Raw genomic sequence first — 21713 nt, 5'->3', positions numbered from 1 at the left:
CATTTTAATCACTGAAATTCACCTCCTTATTGATAACTTTAACCTTTACCAAATCTCTAATTGATTTTTAACTTCTTTCCAGGTCTTATTATAATTATCTTCAAACAAATTGATATTTTTCATTGCTCCAAATTCTTTTTGCTCTGTTTGTCCATATTCTTAACCACCACCTTAGTTTTCTCTTTCTTTATCCTAAATCCTGCCACCTTGCTAAATTCCTCCATCTTTCTCAGCAACTTGCTTATACTTCCTGTTGGTTCTTCTATCTTTACAATCATATCATCGGCAAATGCTCTTATTCTATATTCGACTCTTCCTAGTGTTATACCTCTAATCTCCTCCTCTGACCTGATAACTTGATTTAGTACCTCCAATATTAAAACAAATAACAAGGGAGATAGGGGACACCCGTGTCTTGTCCCCCTTTCTATTTTAAAGTATTCAGTCATCTCCCCATTCATTATTAAATTTACCTTTTGGTCTTGATAAATAGCTCTGAATCCAGTTGATATCCTTGTTCCCACTTCCATCTTTTCAATTAACTTCTCCACAAACCTCCAGGATACCTTATCGAAGGCTTTCTCAGCACCCACAAAAACAGATGCAGCCTTCTTCCCTGGGTTCCAGTCAAGATATTCAATAGCATCAATCACAAGTCTCACATTATTGCTCATCTTCTTTCCCGGTAAGAATCCTGTCTGATCTTGGCTAATGACTTCGTTCAACACTGTTTTTAATCTCTGGGCCAATATGTCCGCATATATCTTGTAGTCAATATTAAGTAAAGATATTGGTCTATCATTATTTATATTCTCTTTGTTCTTGTCTTGTTTAGGGTTTACTGTTATATGTGCTAATTGCCATGACTCCGGGATTCTTCCTTCCGCCATTATTTTATTTATGAGTACTTTCAGCGGAGTAGCCACTACTTCCTCCATTATTTTTTTAATGCAAGGCGGTAAGGGCATCCGGGCCCAGCGACTTCCCCAACTTCGCTTTGGAAATAGCCTCCTGTACTTCCATCATAGAAACTGGGGCATTTAGATATGCATTTTTTTCCTATTCCCACTCTGGGTAAGTCTTTCCCCTGCAGATAATTTTTTATATCTTCTTCTGTTTTCTTGCCTATATTACATAAATTTTTGAAGTGGTTGATGAAACACTTGTTTATTTCTTCTCGATTTCTCGCCGTCTTTGATTTTATCTATTAATCTCTCTTTCTGTCTCTTCTTCAGTTGCCATGCCAGTATTTTGCTGGGCCTATTTGCAAATTCAAAGGATCTCTGTTTCATCCATTTTATGTTATTTTGGATTTCAATGCTTAACAACTACGAGAATTGTGTTTGTAATAACTTAATTTTTGGTGCTACCTTTTTATTTTTTGGTTCCTTCGCTAGTATTTTGTCATTGCTCGCTATTTCTTCTCTTAACTGCTCTAAGTTCCTCTCATAAGCTCTCTTTTCCCCTGCATTTTGCTGTATATAGAAGCCTCTAAGAAATGCTTTACTGGCATCCCAAATTATTCTTATATCAGTGTCTTGTGATTTATTGATTTCAAAGAATTATTTCAACAATTCTTGTGCTTTAATCACCAGATTTTCATCGTTTAATAAGTTATCATTTAATCGCCATCTTTTATTACCCTTTTGTTTATTTTCTAATTCTAATATCACTGGATTATGATCTGTTATTGTCCTTGGGTGAATCTCTGTTTTTTTTTTAATTTTTTATTATTAAACTATTTGAGATCTAGATTGCATAAATTCTCCCCGACGATTGTTAGGCTTCTGAAAAGAGTGTGAACTGTTTCTCCAGTGGATTTTTGTCTCTCCATGCATCCCTTAGGTTTAAGCTGTCCACCATTTGAAAAAATGTATGTGGTAGTCTCTCTTTTCTAGATATTCTGTCCCTTTCTGTCCCGTCCATTTCTAATGAAGGGACTCCGTTGAGGTCCCCCACCTTAAGGGGGGAATCCATTCTCAGGCCAATCAGCTTTCCTCAGAAGAGGAGCTGGAGGGGGGAAAGTCATCCCCTTTGTTTCCAGTGGTCTCAGAAGGAGGGAGAGACACAGACACAGAGCAGATTAGAGAGGAATTACCTAGCTACAAGAAAATGACAAGAGAAACAGACTCAGCTGGCCCTGAAGCAGGAAGACAGATTTCCTCTGAGTTCATTGCCGTGAAGAAGAGTGGACTCTGAGAGGAAGATGTCCCACACTCCATACATCTAAATGGGTTCTCCCGCTTGAATGTCTGATATTTCTTAAACATTACATTATAGCTAAAGCACTTTCTGCAATCCTTCCATTTAAAGTTATTGATGGTATGTAGGGTGTCAACTGTTAAAGTTCTTCCTGGCCATGAGTCTGTTGATGTAGGACTTCCACAAGGACTGAGCCTCAATATACTTTCCTGACATTTATGTGGTTTGTCTTTTGTGTGAGTTTCTTGATGTATATCAAGGGTTCCACGCTGACTGAAGCTTCTTCCACATGCCATACATTTAAATGGTGTCTTCCCTGTGTGTCTGCTGATGTTTTCTAAGATTTCCACTCTGACGGAAGCTTTTTCCGCACTTCATGCATTTAAATGGTTTCTCCCCTGTGTGAGTCCGCTGGTGTAATTTAAGGTTTCCATTCTGACTGAAGCTCTTTCCGCACTCAATGCATTTAAATGGTTTTCCCCCTGTGTGAGCCCGCTGATGTCTTCTAAGGCCTGAATCGTAACTGAAGCTCTTTCCACATTCCATGCATTTAAATGGTTTCTCCCCTGTGTGAATCCGTTGATGTTTTTTAAGGTCTGCATTCTGACTGAAGCTCTTTCCGCACTCAATGCATTTAAATGGTTTTTCCCCTGTGTGAGTCCGTTGATGTATTCTAAGGGCTGCATTGAAACTAAAGCTCTTTCCACACTCCATACATTTAAATGGTTTCTCCCCTGTGTGAGTCCGTTGATGTAGTCTAAGGCTTCCGCTATCACTAAAGCTCTTTCCACACTCCATGCATTTAAATGGTTTCTCCCCTGTGTGAGTCCGTTGATGTGTTCTAAGGCTTCCACTCTGACTGAAGCTCTTTCCACACTCCATGCATTTAAATGGTTTCTCCCCTGTGTGAGACCGTTGATGTTGTCTAAGGCTTCCACTATTACTAAAGCTGTTTCCACATTCAATACATTTAAATGGTTTCTCCCCTGTGTGAGTCCGTTGATGTCTCCTAAGGTTTCCATTATTACTAAAGCTGTTTCCACACTCCATACATTTATATGGTTTCTCCCCTGTGTGAGTCCGTTGATGGTTCCTAAGGTTTCCATTCTGACTGAAGTCCTTTCCACACTCCATGCATTTATATGGTTTCTCCCCTGTGTGAGTCCGTTGATGGTTCCTAAGGTTTCCATTCTGACTGAAGTCCTTTCCACACTCAATACATTTAAATGGTTTCTCCCCTGTGTGAGTCTGTTGATGGTTCCTAAGGCTTCCATTTTCACTAAAGCTCTTTCCACACTCGATACATTTAAATGGTTTCTCCCCGGTGTGAGTCCGTTCATGTGTTCTAAGTTTTCCATTATCCCTAAAGCTCTTTCCACACTCTATGCATTTAAAAGATTTCACCCCTGTGTGAGTCTGATGTCTTCTTAGGTTTCCACTATCATGAAAACTTTTTTCACACTCCATGCATTTAAATGGTTCCCCCCCTGTGTGACTCCGTTTGTGCAATTTAAGGTTTCCACTATGACTGAAGTTCTTCCCACCCTCCCTGCACTTAAAACGCTTTCTCTCTGTGTGAGTCTGCAGGTGTGTTGTAAGTTTTGCATTGAAAGAGAAGCTCTTTCCACACTCCATACCTTTAAATGGGTTATTTCCTTTTTGTGTTCGTTGATGTGAACTATGTGTGCTCATTCAGTGAAGCATATTCCACATTTCACACATTTTAATGGCTATTCCTAATGAAACGAAAGGTGCCCTGTCCCCTGCAATTCTGTCTTCTCCATCACCTTTTTCAGAGTGGGCATAAAGGAAATCCTGTTTGGGTGTCAGGAAAGAGAACACAGAAAAAAAGGACACATCACCCACCATTAGCACCTTCTCTTATTTCAACATCTCCTATATTCTCCCATGTCCTCCCCATGTTCCCAATTTTTAGGAAATGAAAATGGTATGATGTCAAATGGTAGTAATGCATCAGCAACCTTTCATAATCCTCAATCATCTTTAATAACACAGAATGATCTTAGAATACCGTTGTCCTCTGAGACTGCCTTTCTTTCTTTTTTCTTCTTCTCTCTCTTTTTTTAAACTTTTATTTTGCTTTAAACAGGTACATGTAAACAGGTGCTTAGAAATATAGACAACCAAAATTACAAAGGAAAATTCCTTAATAGTAATGGGGGAGAAATGAAAAAAGACTACAAAAAATATCGAGGTACATGACACAGAACATAAGCAACTATGGGAAAGATAAAAGAAAAGAAAAAAGAAAAAGAAAAAAAGGAAAAGAAAAAGGAAGATGAGCCTAAGCAGGAAAGCTCATCTATTGTACACTTCTGTCAAGCTCACAACAGATCATTATTCTTATCAATTCTCTCTATCTGCATTCTAAAGGAATCCCTCATCTTTGTATCAGGGAGCATTTCTCTATGCGGTATCATTCTAAACATAGCCAGGTCTTTCTTGTTTAGCCCTTGTCCCCTACGTAATTATTTAAATATTCCCATTCTTCTTTCACCATTTTTTAAGCTTTATCTCTTACTGCATCTGTCAGCTTTGCGAGCTCCAAGTACTTGCACAATTTGACTACCCATTCCTCTTTAGTGGGTGTATTTTTATCTTTCCACTGTTTTGCCACTACAACCCTTGCTGCTGACGTTGCATACATAAATAGCCTAGTTTTGTTTTTGGGAATATTAGCTGAAACCATTCCTAGTAAAAATTATATGGAGAGACGACCAATGAGTGACGCAAGCAAAAATCAAGTTAGCGGAATTTTTTGAGATAAATGGGAAACAAAATGCAGACATAAATGTAGTTTAGTAAAGCGTACATGAGGGGTCTTGGAATACAACAAATGGCTAGACTGAAGAAGATAAAAGACAATAATATCCAAGAGCTAACTAACCAGGTAAGAATTAATGAAAAAGAGTTGATCAAAAATCCAAAAAGTCATGAAATATTACAAAAAATAAAGATATTGCAATCCCATATCTCTCGTATATTAAATAAGGAAGTAGAAAATAAAATTAAATGGGGAAAACAAAGGTATTTTGAGTCCGCCAATAAGCCCGGTAAGTTGTTAGCATGGATGATAAAGGAAAAGCAAACAAAAAAAGTTATAAATAAAATTTTGGAACAAGGAGAGGAAATAACAGACCCAGTAAAAATAAAAATAAAATTCTTAAACTTTTATAAAGATTTATATAAACAAGAACATTTAGAGGTTAATAAAATGGAAGAGTATTTACAACAAAATAAATTACCAGGAATTGAAAAAGAAGAAGTTGAGGCCCTCAACTCCAATATAGAAATAGATGAAATGGCACAAGTAATAAAAAAATATGAAGAGTGGCAAATCGCCAGGTCTTGACGGAATAACATTACTGTACTATAAGAACCTGGAAGAAGTAATCCTCCCTATATTACAAAGACTAATGAATAATATACTGGGAGGGAAAGATATACCACAATCATGGAAAGAAGCACTGGTCACTCTAATCCCAAAACAGGGAGTGGAGTTGACAGACATGAAAAATTATAGACCAATCTCCCTGTTGAATACAGACTATAAAATCTATGCTGGGGTGATGGCTAATAGATTAAAAAAGACTCTAAACAAAATAATCAGCAGAGACCAGGTGGGCTTCTTACCGGATAGACATATAAAAGACAATACAAGAATAATAACTGACCTGTTGGAATATGTGGAAATGAAACCAAGTAAAAAGATGGCCATGTTATTGGTTGATGCAGAAAAAGCTTTTGATAGAGTCTCATGGAATTTCCTATTGGAAACTTTCAAAGGTCTGGAGAAAATAATTAATGGAATTAGGGCGATATATGATAACGAAAAAGCAAAACTGCTAATAAATAACGAGATCACCGAAGAGTTCAGCATCGAAAGGGGGCCAAGACAGGGGTGCCCTCTCTCCCCACTTCTTTTTATTGCCACCTCGGAACCACTTTTAATAGCAATAACAAAGGATAAAAATATAAGAGGAATTAACCTAGGAACTTGATACTACCAAATTAAAGCCTTTGCCGATGATGTAATTGTAACCACTGAAAATCCAATGGAAAGTATCCAAAAAACGCTTGCACAACTGGAAGAATTTGGGAAAGTCTCTGGGTTCAAACTGAATAAAGGAAAATCCAAATTATTAACGAAAAATTTACATAAGTTGGAACAAGAGCAACTGGAAAATACAACAGGTTTAAAGGTAGCCAATAAGGTAAATTATTTGGGGGTTTGGATCACCAATAAGAATATAAACTTATATAAGGACAATTATGAGAAGAAGTGGAAGGAAATAAAAAAAGAATTAGAGACTTGGGGAAAATTAAAATTATTCCTGTGGGGGAGAATATCCACAGTTAAAATGATGGTATTGCCAAAGATGATTTTTATGTTCCAAACAATACCTATAATTAGAGGTGTAAAGTGCTTTAAGGTTTGGCAGAAAGACCTTGCCAAGTTTATTTGGCAAGGGGGAAAACCACGCATAAAATTTAAGCTAGTAACAGACTTGAAGGAAAAAGGAGGCTTCGCGGTCCCTGACCTTAAACTGTACTTTGAGGCAGTGTGTTGGATATGGATTAAGGACTGGATATTAATTAAAAACACGGAAGTCCTAGATCTGGAGGGATGGGATATTGTGTACGGGTGGCATGGCTACATAGGCTATGACAAGGTTAAATCCCGCAAAGGATTTTAAAATCACATTGTGAAAAGGGCATTATATGAAGTATGGGAGAGGAGTAAAAAATCAGTAGTAACCAAAACACCATGGTGGCTGTCACCAATGGAATCTATGTCAGTTCACAGGATGAATATGAACAGCGATTGGCTAGTAGAGGAAACAAGTAGTGATCCGAAAATAAAGGGCCTAAGCGAATTGAAACAGAAGGGAATAACCTGGCTGTAGTATTATCAATTAAAAGACGCCCTTGAAAAGGATAAAAGAACCAAAAGATTTGACAAAAAAATATCCTATCTGGAGAAGGATATTTTATATAATAATCAAAAGACACTTTCTAAAATGTACAAACTACTTTTGAATTGGCAAAGAAAGGAGGAAGATATCAAAGAAATTACAGTAAAATGGGAGAGGGACCTGGGACATACGATCAAACCCAATATTTAGAACGAATTATGGACTAAAAATATAAAATTCACGGCTTGTTTCCTTATAAGGGAAAATCTTATGAAAATCTACTATAGGTGGTACCTGACCCCTGTAAAACTTGCAAAAATGAATAAATCAAATAATAACAAGTGCTGGCAATGTAAGGAACAGATAGGAACATACTACCATATGTGGTGGTCCTGTCTAGAGATACAAAGATTTTGGAACATGATTTATGAAGAGATAAAGAGATTGATAAAAACTACATTTAGCAAGAATTTTTACTCTAAGACTGCCTTTCAAATCAAGTGGTTGCCCCCGTTTCCACCTCTAGATCTTCATGAATCACCTGCACAGTCCCACTGACCTCAGGAGGTCCATGTGGACCATTATGTGAGACCCAGGTCTACATCCTTTCCAGGGACTGTGGTCTGGGTCAGTCAGAGAACTAGTGGCAAGGCTTGGTGCTTGGGGTCAGCTGAATGGGTGCTCAGGGAAGCTCCTGTTCTTGGAGATGGACCTCCCTCTACATGCCTCACATTGCATGGAGAGAGCCGGAGAAGCAGAAGAAAAGCAGCTGGCAGATGGGAATCCCAGGCGGAAACACCTACCCCAATGGTGCTTTATAATGATGATGTGCTGCCTGAACTTGAGCCCGTCTTCTGACTATCCTAAAGTGACACTGAAAAGCAGGACATAACTGTACTTAATCGTAGATAGCCGTGTTGGTCTGACACAGTTGAAGTAAAAAAGAATAGTCCAGTAGCACATTAGGGACCAACTAAGTTTGTTCTCGGTATAAGCCTTTGTGTGCATGCACACTTCTTCATATAGTGGAGGGTAGTAGGAGATGGTAGTAGGAGTACCTTCTGAGAAAAACCCCACCCCACCCTCCCACGATATACAAGGGTCTGGTGACATCTGTGTCAGTGTATCTGAAGAAGTGTGCATGCACACAAAAGCTTATACCTAGAACAAACCTAGTTGGTCTCTAAAGTGCTACTGGACTATTTTTTTTTTATTTCAAGTGCGTCAGACCAACGCGGCTACCTACCTGCATCTAGATGTCATGGGGTGTTGGGGAGCAGTAGTTCCTTGGGTAGGGGACAGGTCCTGCACCTCCTGGGGTCATTTTTCCACCCTTGGTGCCCACCCTGCACTCGGCTCTCACCTGTGGCTTCCAGAAGCTGTCAGCATGCAACAGGGGTTCAAGCAACGGCTTCAACCGGCCGGCTAAACCAGGTGAGGAAAGCTGATGGGTCTCAAATCCTTGGGGGGCTGGGGAATTCTGCTGCACCTGAAGTCAAGCCCTGGTGGATGGAGAAGAGGAGAACAACCGTGAATCCCACAGTCCAGAAGGCAGATTCTGCCCGTGCGGAAGAGGAAAGAGAAGGGCAGGTGGGGCACGTCCACCTGGAGGCTTGTTATCTAGTCCCAGGGTTACTCTGACATTGAATTATATAGAAATTACAGTATTGAAATGCGCCTGCTCCCACTTCATATTCTGCTATTACTCTGCTCTGCTTGTCGGTTTCTTACTTGAGTGCTGTTTTGGTATGCTAAGTCAGGGTTTTACTGTGAGTTACATTTTTGCTATTTTTTGGGGTCCTGTCATGCTTATCTGTCTTCGGTAATAAATTTCTCAGCTGATTTTTCCCCCCTGCCTCTGAGTGTTTTCTCTTACTCTGCTATCTATACATTGATCATTATGGAGGAGCAAGATCTGCAGCCTAAAGCCCTCATCAGCCTCGGCCCTGTGGACCTGACAGAGCATCTTCACCCCCATTGTTCAGTCCGGACAGGGAGGTCCGCCTCCGAGGGTCTTCTGCTGGTTCCCTTGCTGTTAGAAGTGAAGTTCCAGGGAACCAGGCAGAGGGCCTCCTGCCCCATGGAATGCCCTCCCTTCTGTGGGCAAGGAGGTAGGCAACCATCTGACATTTAGAAGACAGCTGTATCAGGAGGTTTTTAATGTTTGATGTTTTACTGTCTTGTATATGTACTGTAGGGACGCGGGTGGCGTTGTGGGTTAAACCACAGAGCCTAGGACTTGCCGATCAGAAGGTCGGCGGTTCGAATCCCTGCAACAGGGTGAGCTCCCGTTACTCAGTCCCTGCTCCTGCCAACCTAGCAGTTCAAAAACACATCAAAGAGCAAGTAGATAAATTGGTACGGCTCCGGCAGGAAGGTAAACGACGTTTCCGTGCGCTGCTCTGGTTTGCCATAAGCAGATTAGTCATGCTGGCCACATCACCCGGAAGCTGTTCCCTCGGCCAGTAAAGCGAGATGAGCGCCGCAACCCCAGAGTCGGCCACGACTGGACCTAATGGTCAGGGGTCCCTTTACCTTTACCTATATGTACTGTAAGCTGCCCAGAGTGGCTTGGGGAAGATACTAATAGTATAACATCTAGAGTGGTACCTTGGGTTACAGGCGCTTCAGGTTACAGACTCTGCTAACCCAGAAATAGTACCTTGGGTTAAGAACTTTGCTTCAGGATGAGAACAGAAATCCCGCGGCGGCAGCAGCAGGCCCCATTAGCTAAAGCGGTGCTTCAGGTTAAGAACAGTTTCAGATTAAGAACGGAGCTCCAGAACGAATTCAGTTCTTAACCCGAGGTACCACTGCACTATTATTATCATCTTGTGATTTTTTTAAGTTATTTTGGAATTCGTACTGCAATATCAGCTCACGAAATATTATGGGTGGAGAAAATCACAGGGTTGCCGTAAACTATAATCCCACCCACAAACTCTCATTCACATACAGTCTGTAAATTTGGGGGGGGGTCACACACCTCACCTGTGCTAATACTGGCAGTCTTTGGCCTGCACAGGCACACCCGGTGTGTAGAGCCTCCAGCCCCAGGCACTGTCTATCATGAAAATGGCTCTTTTGACTGGGAAGATTCATGCAGTCACTGTCATCGGATGATGATGGATTGTATCTCAGCTTGTCAGTCACTCTGACATTGCCTTCAAAGAATAAGAGGAACAGAAATGCTTTTAAGGTGCAACTTCTGTATCAATCCTGAGAGCCATTCCATGGACTCTGCACCCCTGTTTCTGATGACAGGTGTACATTATCTTCACCCTCAGTGGAAAAGACACTTAAAGATGGAAGCCTGAGAGAGAGGAAAAGGTTTCTGGCTGCTTCCTGGGTGGGATTGCGGAAACAAAGAGCCGCTTCTGAGAAGGCCTCTCCCCTCTTCCTCTGGGGATTTCCTCTCCTCTCCAGGGGAACAATGGCTGGACTGGGCAGAAGCGCTGTGTCCGGACAGGGCAGGGACTTATGGGGTGGGAAGAGGATGGAGATTGCAGGATGGAAGGGTGGGGGGCAGGACCCCCACTTTTCAGGGATCCCTCTCTGGTCGCCTTGAAGGGGGGGCATTCCTGGGCGGGAGGGAGAAGCCAAGGCGGCCCCTCCGGAGATTCATCGTGGGCGTCATGATGCAGACTTCTCCCCAAAGACAGGTCTTCCTCCCCCCGCCCAGTGCTGCCCTTCCCTGACCCAGGGATGCTCCCCTTCCTCCCCCCTCCCTCTCTCCCGCAGTTTCCCCTGCACTCCGGCGCGACTGGCCCCTCACCCTGCTCGCCCCATCTCTCCATCCTAGGGCCCCCCCAACGGGAGCGGGGGAGGGACACGGGGGTCTCTATCCTGGCGCCTCCCGCACCCCTTAACCCTTTCTGGTCCGCTTCTTCGCACCCCAGGGAGTCCTCGTGGGTGGGCGCCCCATCTCCGCCCCTTCGCAGCACGCGTGCCGGGATCCAGGCCCCACGGAAGGCGCTTGGGGGGAGCTGGAGGGGTCTCTGGGTCCTTTTCTCCCCTCTCCCCCCCCCGCACCCCTTTACCTTTTTGTCCTCGCTCCCGATTCTCCTTTTCTGCAACATCCACGGGGGGGGGGTCCCCTGCCTCCTCCCTCCCCTTTCCGAAAGCGCCCCCCCTAGAGCTACGGGGCAGAGCAGCAATCCGGAGTGGAAGCTGCACTTCCGGGAGAAGAAGCCAGCTTGGGAGGGGGGCTCACCCCCCACATTCCTGGAGCAGAAGCCGGATTGGAGGAGGAGGAGGAAGAGGAGGAGGAAGGGGTGCAACGTATGGGGGGCGGGAATTGGGGTTGTGGGGGCGGGGTGAGAGGAGGATGTGCCGGGAGGGGAGGGAAAGAATTGAGGGGGGAGAGGAGAAGGTTTTCCCTCTACCGTCTTCCTTCTGGATCAGGAGAGCGGGGGAGGGGCTGATCCCGGAGATCCAGCTGCAAAGAGGGGTCCCCCCCCACTAGTGCAACATCCTCCCCCACCCCACCCCACGAGCTTAGATCCCTCCGTGTTTTAGGTCTTGGTGCTGTTCAAAGCAGGAATGGAGGGGGGCAGCTAAACGACTTCCCCCAAATCCCAGCTCCCCACCCCAGCCTCTGACTCAGGCCAGGTCAAGGACAATGGACACAGGCCCCGTCCCTGCACAACAGCCAAGAGGCTCAGAAAAGCAGCCGATACATTTGTAGCCAGAAGCGGATTCCAAAATCTGAGGGATCCCTTGGACCAGAAACAAGGAGACCAGCCAGGAAGAGGAGAGCAAAAGAGCAGCCAGTCGGCTTGGTCTTGATTGAAGACTGTCTCCACAGGACTCCCACCTGCCACCAGGGGGAACAAGATGGAAGCCCCCAACCAAAGAAGACCCCAACTTTTATTAGCTGCTAATCCCCCATGCTACTCCCCCAAGACTACATCATGACTACATCATTGACACATCACAAAGAGGAGGGGTTGAGGGAGGAGTTGTGGTGGTAACCTGAGTGTCTTGTCGATAGCCAGTGGGGTGTAGTGGTTAAGAGCCGTAGATTCGTAATCTGGGGGACCGGGTTCGCGTCTCCGCTCCTCCACATGCAGCTGCTGGGTGACCTTGGGCCAGTCACACTTCTCTGAAGTCTCTCAGCCTCACTCACCTCACAGAGTGTTTGTGGGGGGGAGGAAGGGAAAGGAGAATGTTAGCCGCTTTGAGACTCCCTAGGGTAGTGATAAAGCGGGATATCAAATCTAAACTCCTTCTTCTTGTCACCTGCCCGGTTGCTCCTTTCCTCTCCCCATGATTACATTCCTGAGGACAAAGAGGAGTTCATGTGTTTCCTGAACACATGAATCCCAATCCCAAAGAAGGGCAGTGCCAAAGAATGCTCCATCCAGTGCCAAAGAATTGCGCCCATTTCACACGCTAGCAAGGTTATGCTTAAAATGCTACAAGGCAGGCTTAAGCAGTATGTGGACCGAGAACTCCCAGAAGGGCAAGCTGGATTTCAGAGGGACAGAGGAACCAGAGACCAAATTGCAAATGTGCTGAATTATGGAGAAATCTAGAAAACATTTACTTCTGCTTCATTGACTACACAAATCCTTTGACTGTGTCGACCACAGCAAACGATGGCAAGTTCTTAAAGAAATGGGAGTGCCTGATCACCTCATCTGTCTATCTCTATGTGGGACAAGAAATCTCTATGTGGGACAAGAAGCTACTGTTAGAACTGGATATGGAACAACTGATTGGTTCAAAATTGGGAAAGGAGTACGACAAGGCTGTATATTGTCTCCCTGCTTATTTAAGGTAGATGCAGAATTCATCGTGCGAAAGGCTGGACTGGATGAATCCTGTCATAAAAAAATTAAGGTTGATACGGAAGGGGGGGCATGTTTTTAAACCCCTTCCCAGAAGCCTTCAGAGGGTTTGAGGCGATGACCTCAAGGGCGCCCGGCCCTACAAGGACTGTTTTGAACTACACCACGCAAAACCCAAGCCCCAAAATAATGTGCCCTTTCCCTTTCCCTGGGTAGACCGGAGGAGCTAGTAGCGTATTTTATGAATGAACAGACTATTTGCCTACAGGAGTGTCCTGACCAATCAGCCTGCACCGAACCCAGCCTCCAGCCAATCAAGACAATGCATTTGGTCTGCAGTGTCAGCTCCTACAGGCCTCATTCACCTTCTGACAAGCTCTTGACAGCTCCCTGCTGGGAGAACAATGGACTGACACCTCGTATCCTTGCTAAGCCCATCAAAATTGATACAATGTAGCAATTCGTTTCCAAAATGAGCTGCCACTGTTTCAAAGGGCTAAAAAAATATAAAAATTCATAGAAAATCACCCGTACCACCGATTCTCTTGCTTTCAATGCCAAACTGCTCAATTTCCTCAGGACGTCAAGCCTGCCCAGTACCTTCCATAATCCCTCAAGCGGGAGGTCACGTACACCCAGGAAAGACCTCATTGATGCCAAATCACCGTTTAGCCCTTCCTCCAGGCTCGGCCGGGTGACAGACTGTGCAAACTAAGACCCCATTGTTCTCTTATCACCAGTACTCAGAATGTGCCTTTCAATACATGTTCCAACTCTGCATGTTTCCCCCTCCCTCCTCCATATGTTAATCCCGTGTAACCCACCCCTTTTCTGATGTAATCGTGATGTGACAATGATGTAGGGATGATGCTTTTGAACTGTATCTGGGGTAATGGTGGGAAGTTTTAAAAGTTCATGTCACCCCATCCTCAGGGTTCAATCTCGCCTTGAACCTGTTGCACAACAAACGTGGATCTTCTCCAACTTGCTTCGGTCTCTGGCTGCGCTCCATTTGTTCCGCAGGGACCTGCAGACTCAGTCAGACCAGCTAGGTGACAGAGCAGCCTCACACCTAGATTTCCCGTAACAATGTCTTATATATATAATAAATGTTCATAAATGTACCAACCAAGCACATACATAGATATGTAGACCACATGTCTGGAGTAGCACAAGAAGACCGTCCTGAAACCATTTAGACTCCCAAACTGACCAAATGTTTTCTCTGCAAGGAGGGAGGGGGTGAGAGAACCTTCCCATTGTCTCAGGAATTGGGAAATCACCATCTCAAAGGAATGGCCAGACTACCAGGAAAGGGAATCAGATAAGGCATTATCAGATAACCTGGCAGGCAGGAAAAACAACAACATTCACATTTCTGTTGCAGACCACCTTTTCTGTGATGTAGGTATGATGTTTGTAGTAGGTGGTCTTGGGTTATGTCCCTTCTGTGATGTATGGAGGGGTGGTCTGGAGCTCCAGGGCAGGGAATTTAAAATGTCTATATAAGGGCAGGCACGCCTTGGTTTGGGGTCCTCCTCAGGGGAGCACCCTGTTGCAGCAGATCAATAAAGATCAGGCTTACTAGCTGCTTTGCTTCTCAATAGTCAATAGTCTCTGGTTGCCTCTGTTTTTTTCTCCTACTGATGGAGAACCTACAAGGGACTCTATAAAGGGCTCTTGTGTCCCCCATAAGGGAAGAAGGGCAGCTTTTGTTTACAACAGATGGCACCCCAGATGGGACCTTTGGTTGGCCGGATTCAAGGGGGGGGGCAAGGAAGGACCGGTGATCCAGCGCGCACCAGGCCATTTGCCAGGAGGAGCCACCAGTCCTCTAGTGACCCCAGGGTCTGGAAAGAACTGGAGTTCCAGTGGGGCTAACCAGAGGAAGCAACACTTGATCAGGCCGGCCACAAATTGATTTATTTTTAAAATAATCTTTATTGATTTAAACTACACACATATACAAAGAATTTACAATCTCATACTGCAAAAAAGAAACATAAAAAACAATAAAAAAGGAAAGAAGAAAATACAGAAAAAGGAAAGAAAAAGCAGATTTATGTGCATAAAAAAATTAATCTTCCTAATTAAATAAAAAAGACTTCTGACAAAATGAGTCTTTCAATCATTCTCATGGTACTGTTTATACTGCCGTTGTTGTCCCCCCCCCCAGTTTTATATTCTTTAATATTGTTCCAGTCTACTTCACAAACAGCATTTGTTGTGTTTACAAGTATCACTCAAGTTCTGCTAATATGGTGTGGTTGGTACAATATGATCTTCTATAATCCTCAAATATTCTCCATTCTCCAAATATTTTCTGGTTCAATACAACACTAACTCTTCCCATCAGTTTTGCTAGTTGTAAATATTCTAACATGAGTATATGGCTTCTCTTGGTGATGTCCACAAGGGTATTTTTGGCTCAAGTAGTCCTTTATATTTATTCCAGATTTTATTTCACATGGCTCAAAAATCCCCTGTGGACCTTCACTTTTCGTATATTAAAGAAGCGTGCCATCCAGACCGATTCTCGTGGTCTTCCAAGTCTAAGAATTAAACTGGTGTTTAATTCTCGGTTTCTTTCCACTCCATATAAATCTAGATATTTCCCTTTTCCACTCCTTAAAATAATTCATTTCTCCTAAAATGGGCATTGTTTGGAATAAGAAAATCATTTTGGGGAGGATATTCATTTTCACAACCGAGACTCTTCCCCAGAGAGAGAGATGGAGTTTGGTCCAGGTTTCCATATATTTTTTAAAAAAATTCTTTCCATACTTTACTAGAATCACCCTCATATACATTTAAACTTTTATTTGAAATCCAAATCCCTAGGTATTTAACCTTATATTTATTTTCCAGACCTGTTTTTTCTTGAAGTTCTCTCCCCCCGCCCTCCATTGTGAGGTTTTTTGTCAGTAATTTAGTTTTTTGGTAGTTTATTTTCAGCCCCAGGCCGGCCATAAATTAATCTAGCAAAAGACCCTGGGGTGGCCAGGAGCAGCGCATGCGGACGTGAGTCTAGGAATGGAGAAGATTGTGGGCGGGATTCTCTGAAACACCCAGCAACCCAGATTCTCATCCTTTGCTGTCTCTTTTGCTTACGGTCTTCACTCCCAGCCTTCCTGGCAAGAGGTAGCGAGGAGGGGGAGGGGAGAAGGGGAGAATTGGGGTTCTGCAATTAGAGCGGCAATTAACTGGAAGGGGAGAACGCCAATCAAAGCTCTCATTCCCTGTCGGGGAACCTGAGATCTGAAACTTTACCTTTTTCCCAAGGAAGACGCCCAAGGCTGGTCCAAGTGGCCAGTTTGGATAGCAAGGGACTTGGGCTCGGTTTCCAATTTCTCTTTTTCTCGTAAATGCAGCTGCACCGGCAGCACCAAGATCCGGGAGGAAGTGACTGGTGCGCGTCAGAGCGCAAGGGCGTTTCCAGCTCCTTTCCGTTCTCTCTGGAGCAGCCGGATTTGGCACTGGGCTGCCAGGCGTCCAATGGAAAGGGACTCTTTTTCCTAGCGTGTAAGAGGCAGAAAAGGTTGCTGGGACCCCATGGTAAATAAAGGGAGGGAGAAGGACTTTGTAGCATCCTTTGTAGAGAAGACGAACGACTGTCAGGTAAGGAAAGACCTGGGAAAAGGCTAGCGGGTTTTGGCTTTGGTTGAAAAATGGGATCCCCACATTCTAAGAGTTATAGCTGCCACACTCAGAGGCATGTGCTGGTCGCAGCAGGAGGGGGGGGGTTTCCCTGGATGCTTCAGCAGCCGGCCTCCTCTGGGTCTCCTGGCCCCCTCCTCTCCTCCCTCTGAGCCTGAATTGCTCTCTGCCCCAAACTCTTCCTGCTCACGAAACCCTGTTTCCTCCTCAGCTTGCAACATCTCCCTTCCCTTTCTGCTCCCTTTTCTCCCTCTTTCTGCTCTTCGCCATCCCACCACCAGGAAGGCAGCCCTCCTTCTGAAAAACCAAGAGAGTAAATAGACAGTTCTCTGAATGGAGAGGAGCAGAAGCGGAGTCCCTTCAAGATCAGTATTGGGACCTGTGGCTTTTCAACTTGTTCATAAATTAACTAGACTTAGGAGGGAGCAGGGAGGGGGCAAAGTTTGCTGATGGCAGCAAATTTTCCAGGGTTGTTCAAACAGAGAGAGATTGCAAGGAGCTCCAAAACGACTTCTTCAAAGGGAGTGAATGAACAGATACAGCTCATTGTCAATGAGATTAAAGTGGTGCATGTTGGGACAAAAAAACAACACCTCTTAATATCATGTACAGGCTCATGGGGTCTGAACTGGATTTCCCTGTGTGCTCTAGGAGACCAGGGGAGAGGGGAGCTGGTCGCAGCAGGAGGGGGAGTCTCCCTGGATGCTATCTTCCCCAAACTCCAGAAAAAGCAGGAGCTCTGGGGTTGCCCCATGGGGTTCAAGAGTGAAGATTTCCCTGGTACCTACAGCCCCTCCTTCCCCCTCTTGAAATTAGGCTGGGGGGGAAATATCCCATTCAATTTCAGTATTACAAGTTTTCTTCATGACCCGCAGGAGGCAGCGATGAAGTTCTGGTGAAGAAGCAGTGCTTGGAGATCATGCGGTGGGAGAATGACAGAGTTTGGAGCAAAAACCAAAGGTACTTTCATCTAACGTTATACTCACCATTGTGAGATGCTGCCTTCATTATTTCATTATTATAATGTTTTACATATAAACACCAGAACTTCACATATACCTCTTGTTTTTAGGAATGATTTCCTGCTGAGTTCTTTTTTTTTAAATATCCAATCATATATTTAGAATATAATGTGTCACAATGAAATTAACTCTAAAAATATCAGCAATTCAAGCAGAAAATCACTCAGCAATTACAATAAATGCTTACTTGATATAGTCAATAAACGTAACAGTGAAGTCACAATACATAAAACACCACAATACTTTAAAAAGTATATAAAAAGATCAAACTGAGCTGCAAAGTCAAATAACTTTTTGCTTCTTAAATCACACCTTTTTTGAGTTTTTTTATTTTCAATGCAGAATCATAACAAAAATTACGAACATTGAATCCAAAATAATACTATCCAGACAAAAATCCCGGGAACATATAGGGGAAAAAAAACAGAAAAGGAAAAGGGAAGAGAAAAAAAACAACCAAAGGAAACGAAACTAAACTAAATAAAAACAAAAAAGCACACATCTACAGAACAAAACCATATCATTACGTACATAAACACAAATTGACTTCCTTCCTTTGTTCTAAGACCTCAAAAAATTTACTCTTATTGTATTGTTGTGTCTAATTAGATTACTTCCATCTTTGTGCTTTTTTACACAATTTTTCTTATTCTTTAACCCTGTAAAGCTTCATTCATTACATACCAATATACTAACTCCAGAACAATGTTTTTTCATATAGTCTTTAGCACAACCCCATTCTTTTAATAATTTCTGGTCCGATTGTCCCCTTATGTAAGCTGTGAGTCTTGCCAGCTGTTGTTGCATAAAGGAATACTTTCCTTTGATTTTCAGGGATATCATTTGTAATTAAACCTAAAAGGAATGCCTCCGGTTTTTTACTAAAAGATATTTTAAACATCTTTTTGAGTTCTTCATAGATTTCATTCCAGAATTGTTTAATAGGTCAGCATTCCCACCACATGTGAAACATTGTTCCTATTTCTTTTTTACATCTCCAACAGGTATTCGATTTTAATTTGTAAATTTTAGCCAATTTTACCGGAGTTAAATACCATTGGTACACCATTTTCATAAGCCATTTGCCAGGAGGAGCCACCAGTCCTCTGGAGACCCCAGGGTCTGGAAAGAACTGGAGTTCCAGCGGGGCTAACCAGAGGAAGCAACGCTTGATCAGGCCGGCCACAAATTGATTTATTTTTAAAATAATCTTTATTGATTTAAACTACACACATATACAAAGAATTTACAATCTCATACTGCAAAAAAGAAACTTAAAAAAAAAACAATGAAAAAAAGGGAAAGAAGAAAATACAGAAAAAGGAAAGAAAAAGCAGATTTATGTGCATAAAAAAATTAATCTTCCTAATTAAATAAAAAAGACTTCTGACAAAACGAGTCTTCCAATCATTCTCATTGTACTGTTTATACTGCCGTTTTTTTCGCACAGTTTTATATTCTTTAATATTGTTCCGGTCTACTCCACCAACAGTATTTGTTGTGTTTACAAGTATCACTCAGGTTCTTCTAATATGGTGTGGTTGGTACAATATGATCTTCTATAATCCTCAAATATTCTCCATTCTCCAAATATTTTCTGGTTCAATACAACACTAACTCTTCCCATCAGTTTTGCTAGTTGTAAATATTCTAACATGAGTATATGGCTTCTCTTGGTGATGTCCACAAGGGTATTTTTGGCTCAAGTAGTCCTTTATATTTATTCCAGATTTTATTTCACATGGCTCAAAAATCCCCTGTGGACCTTCACTTTTTCGTATATTAAAGAAGCGTGCCATCCAGACCGATTCTCGTGGTCTTCCAAGTCTAAGAATTAAACGTGTTTAATTCTCGGTTCCTTTCCACTCCATATAAATCTAGATATTTCCCTTTTCCACTCCTTAAAATAATTCATTTCTCCTAAAATGGGCATTGTTTGGAATAAGAAAATCATTTTGGGGAGGATATTCATTTTCACAACCGAGACTCTTCCCCAGAGAGAGAGATGGAGTTTGGTCCAGGTTTCCATATATTTTTTAAAAAAATTCTTTCCATACTTTACTAGAATCACCCTCATATACATTTAAACTTTTATTTGAAATCCAAATCCCTAGGTATTTAACCTTATATTTATTTTCCAGGCCTGTTTTTTCTTGAAGTTCTCTCCCCCCGCCCTCCATTGTGAGGTTTTTTGTCAGTAATTTAGTTTTTTGGTAGTTTATTTTCAGCCCCAGGCCGGCCATGAATTAATCTAGTAAAAGACCCCGGGGTGGTCAGGAGCAGCACATGCGGACGTGAGTCTAGGAATGGAGAAGATTGTGGGCGGGATTCTCTGAAACACCCAGCAACCCAGATTCTCATCCTTGGCTGTCTCTTTTGCTTACGGTCTTCACTCCCAGCCTTCCTGGCAAGAGGTGGCAAGGAGGGGGAGGGGAGAAGGGGAGAATTGGGGTTCTGCAATTAGAGAGGCAATGAAAGTATATAAAAAGATCAAACTGAGCTGCAAAGTCAAATAACTTTTTGCTTCTTAAATCACACCTTTTTTGAGTTTTTTTATTTTCAATGCAGAATCATAACAAAAATTACGAACATTGAATCCAAAATAATACTATCCAGACAAAAATCCCGGGAACATATAGGGGAAAAAAAACAGAAAAGGAAAAGGGAAGAGAAAAAAAACAACCAAAGGAAACGAAACTAAACTAAATAAAAACAAAAAAGCACACATCTACAGAACAAAACCATATCATTACGTACATAAACACAAATTGACTTCCTTCCTTTGTTCTAAGACCTCAAAAAATTTACTCTTATTGTATTGTTGTGTCTAATTAGATTACTTCCATCTTTGTGCTTTTTTACACAATTTTTCTTATTCTTTAACCCTGTAAAGCTTCATTCATTACATACCAATATACTAACTCCAGAACAATGTTTTTTCATATAGTCTTTAGCACAACCCCATTCTTTTAATAATTTCTGGTCCGATTGTCTCCTTATGTAAGCTGTGAGTCTTGCCAGCTGTTGTTGCATAAAGGAATACTTTCCTTTGATTTTCAGGGATATCATTTGTAATTAAACCTAAAAGGAATGCCTCCGGTTTTTTACTAAAAGATATTTTAAACATCTTTTTGAGTTCTTCATAGATTTCATTCCAGAATTGTTTAATAGGTCAGCATTCCCACCACATGTGAAACATTGTTCCTATTTCTTTTTTACATCTCCAACAGGTATTCGATTTTAATTTGTAAATTTTAGCCAATTTTACCGGAGTTAAATACCATTGGTACACCATTTTCATAAAATTTTCTCTTATTGTATAACTCTTGCGATTAAGTTGGTCTGGCGCGACTCCCGCTAATTGATTTATGGCCCTCAATTAGCTTTTTACTGCCCGGCACACTTCTCCTGCCGCATGCTCTGCTCCGAGCTCTCCGTCACGCCATTAGCAGAGTTTCGCACAGCGGTGCTTAACTGTCACGTAGCTTGGCTTCCAGACAAACTCACACAGAGTCCAGGTTTGTCTCTTTACAGCTCTTTATTCCGATATTCCCCAGGATTCTCCTGGACTGGCCGCAGCCATGACAAGCTGCTGCTTTCCCCTCACAGAACACAGTGAGACTGGCAAACCTTGCCCCAAAGCTCCTCCCAAGCTTCTAAAATTGACGTCAGAATGCTGAGGCATCATGGGAACAACTTAACCTCTTAAGTTCCAACTCCCATAATAACATGCCGTGAATTTAATATCATATTTCCATAATTTCTCCCATTGATCCAGCCGAATTACATATCCTATATCACATGCCCATTTAATCATAACTTCTTTTACTTCTTCATCCTTTAATTCCCATTCTAATAATAAATTATACATTTTGGATATATATTTTTTTGAGTTTCGTAATAATACTTTTTGTAATTTTGATTCTTCTTTTTCAAATCCTATTACTTTATCCTGGTTGAATATTTGTGCAATTTGGTGATATTGTAACCATGTGGTACAGTATTGGGTCACCTCATCGTATGGTCTTAGTCTTAATTGGCCCTGTTCTTCCTTTAGGAGCTGCTGGTAAGTTGCCATTCTTCCGATAGTATTTTTCTTTTTA

The 21713-nt window shown here is 42.4% G+C and overlaps 2 protein-coding genes across 3 annotated transcripts in view; both read right to left on the bottom strand.

The window, feature by feature from the left end:
• The window catches only part of LOC308595654 (uncharacterized protein), a 72187-nt gene extending 60467 nt beyond the window's left edge, over nucleotides 1–11720 (bottom strand). For both annotated transcript variants that reach the window (XR_014012095.1, XM_081210207.1), the window contains exons 1-2: nucleotides 11180–11720; nucleotides 10131–10303 (exon numbers count right to left, since the gene is read on the bottom strand). The gene's annotated coding sequence lies outside the window, so the exon portion shown is untranslated. The remainder of the gene's footprint in view (nucleotides 1–10130; nucleotides 10304–11179) is intronic.
• LOC308595691 (uncharacterized protein) lies at nucleotides 406–8641 on the bottom strand. Its single transcript, XM_081210316.1, has 2 exons — nucleotides 8503–8641; nucleotides 406–4017 (listed from the first exon to the last, which is right to left on the bottom strand). The coding sequence occupies exon 2, from the start codon at nucleotides 3892–3894 to the stop codon at nucleotides 2503–2505; it is 1392 nt and encodes a 463-aa protein (XP_081066442.1). The 5' UTR covers nucleotides 3895–4017; nucleotides 8503–8641; the 3' UTR covers nucleotides 406–2502.
• Nucleotides 11721–21713: the final 9993 nt, after the last annotated feature.

Source organism: Podarcis bocagei (assembly GCF_964188305.1).
Source record: "Podarcis bocagei genome assembly, chromosome: 10".
NCBI classification, from domain to species: Eukaryota; Metazoa; Chordata; class Lepidosauria; order Squamata; family Lacertidae; genus Podarcis; species Podarcis bocagei.
Note: the sequence above shows the minus strand (reverse complement) of the source record. Positions and strands in the feature narration are given on the sequence as shown.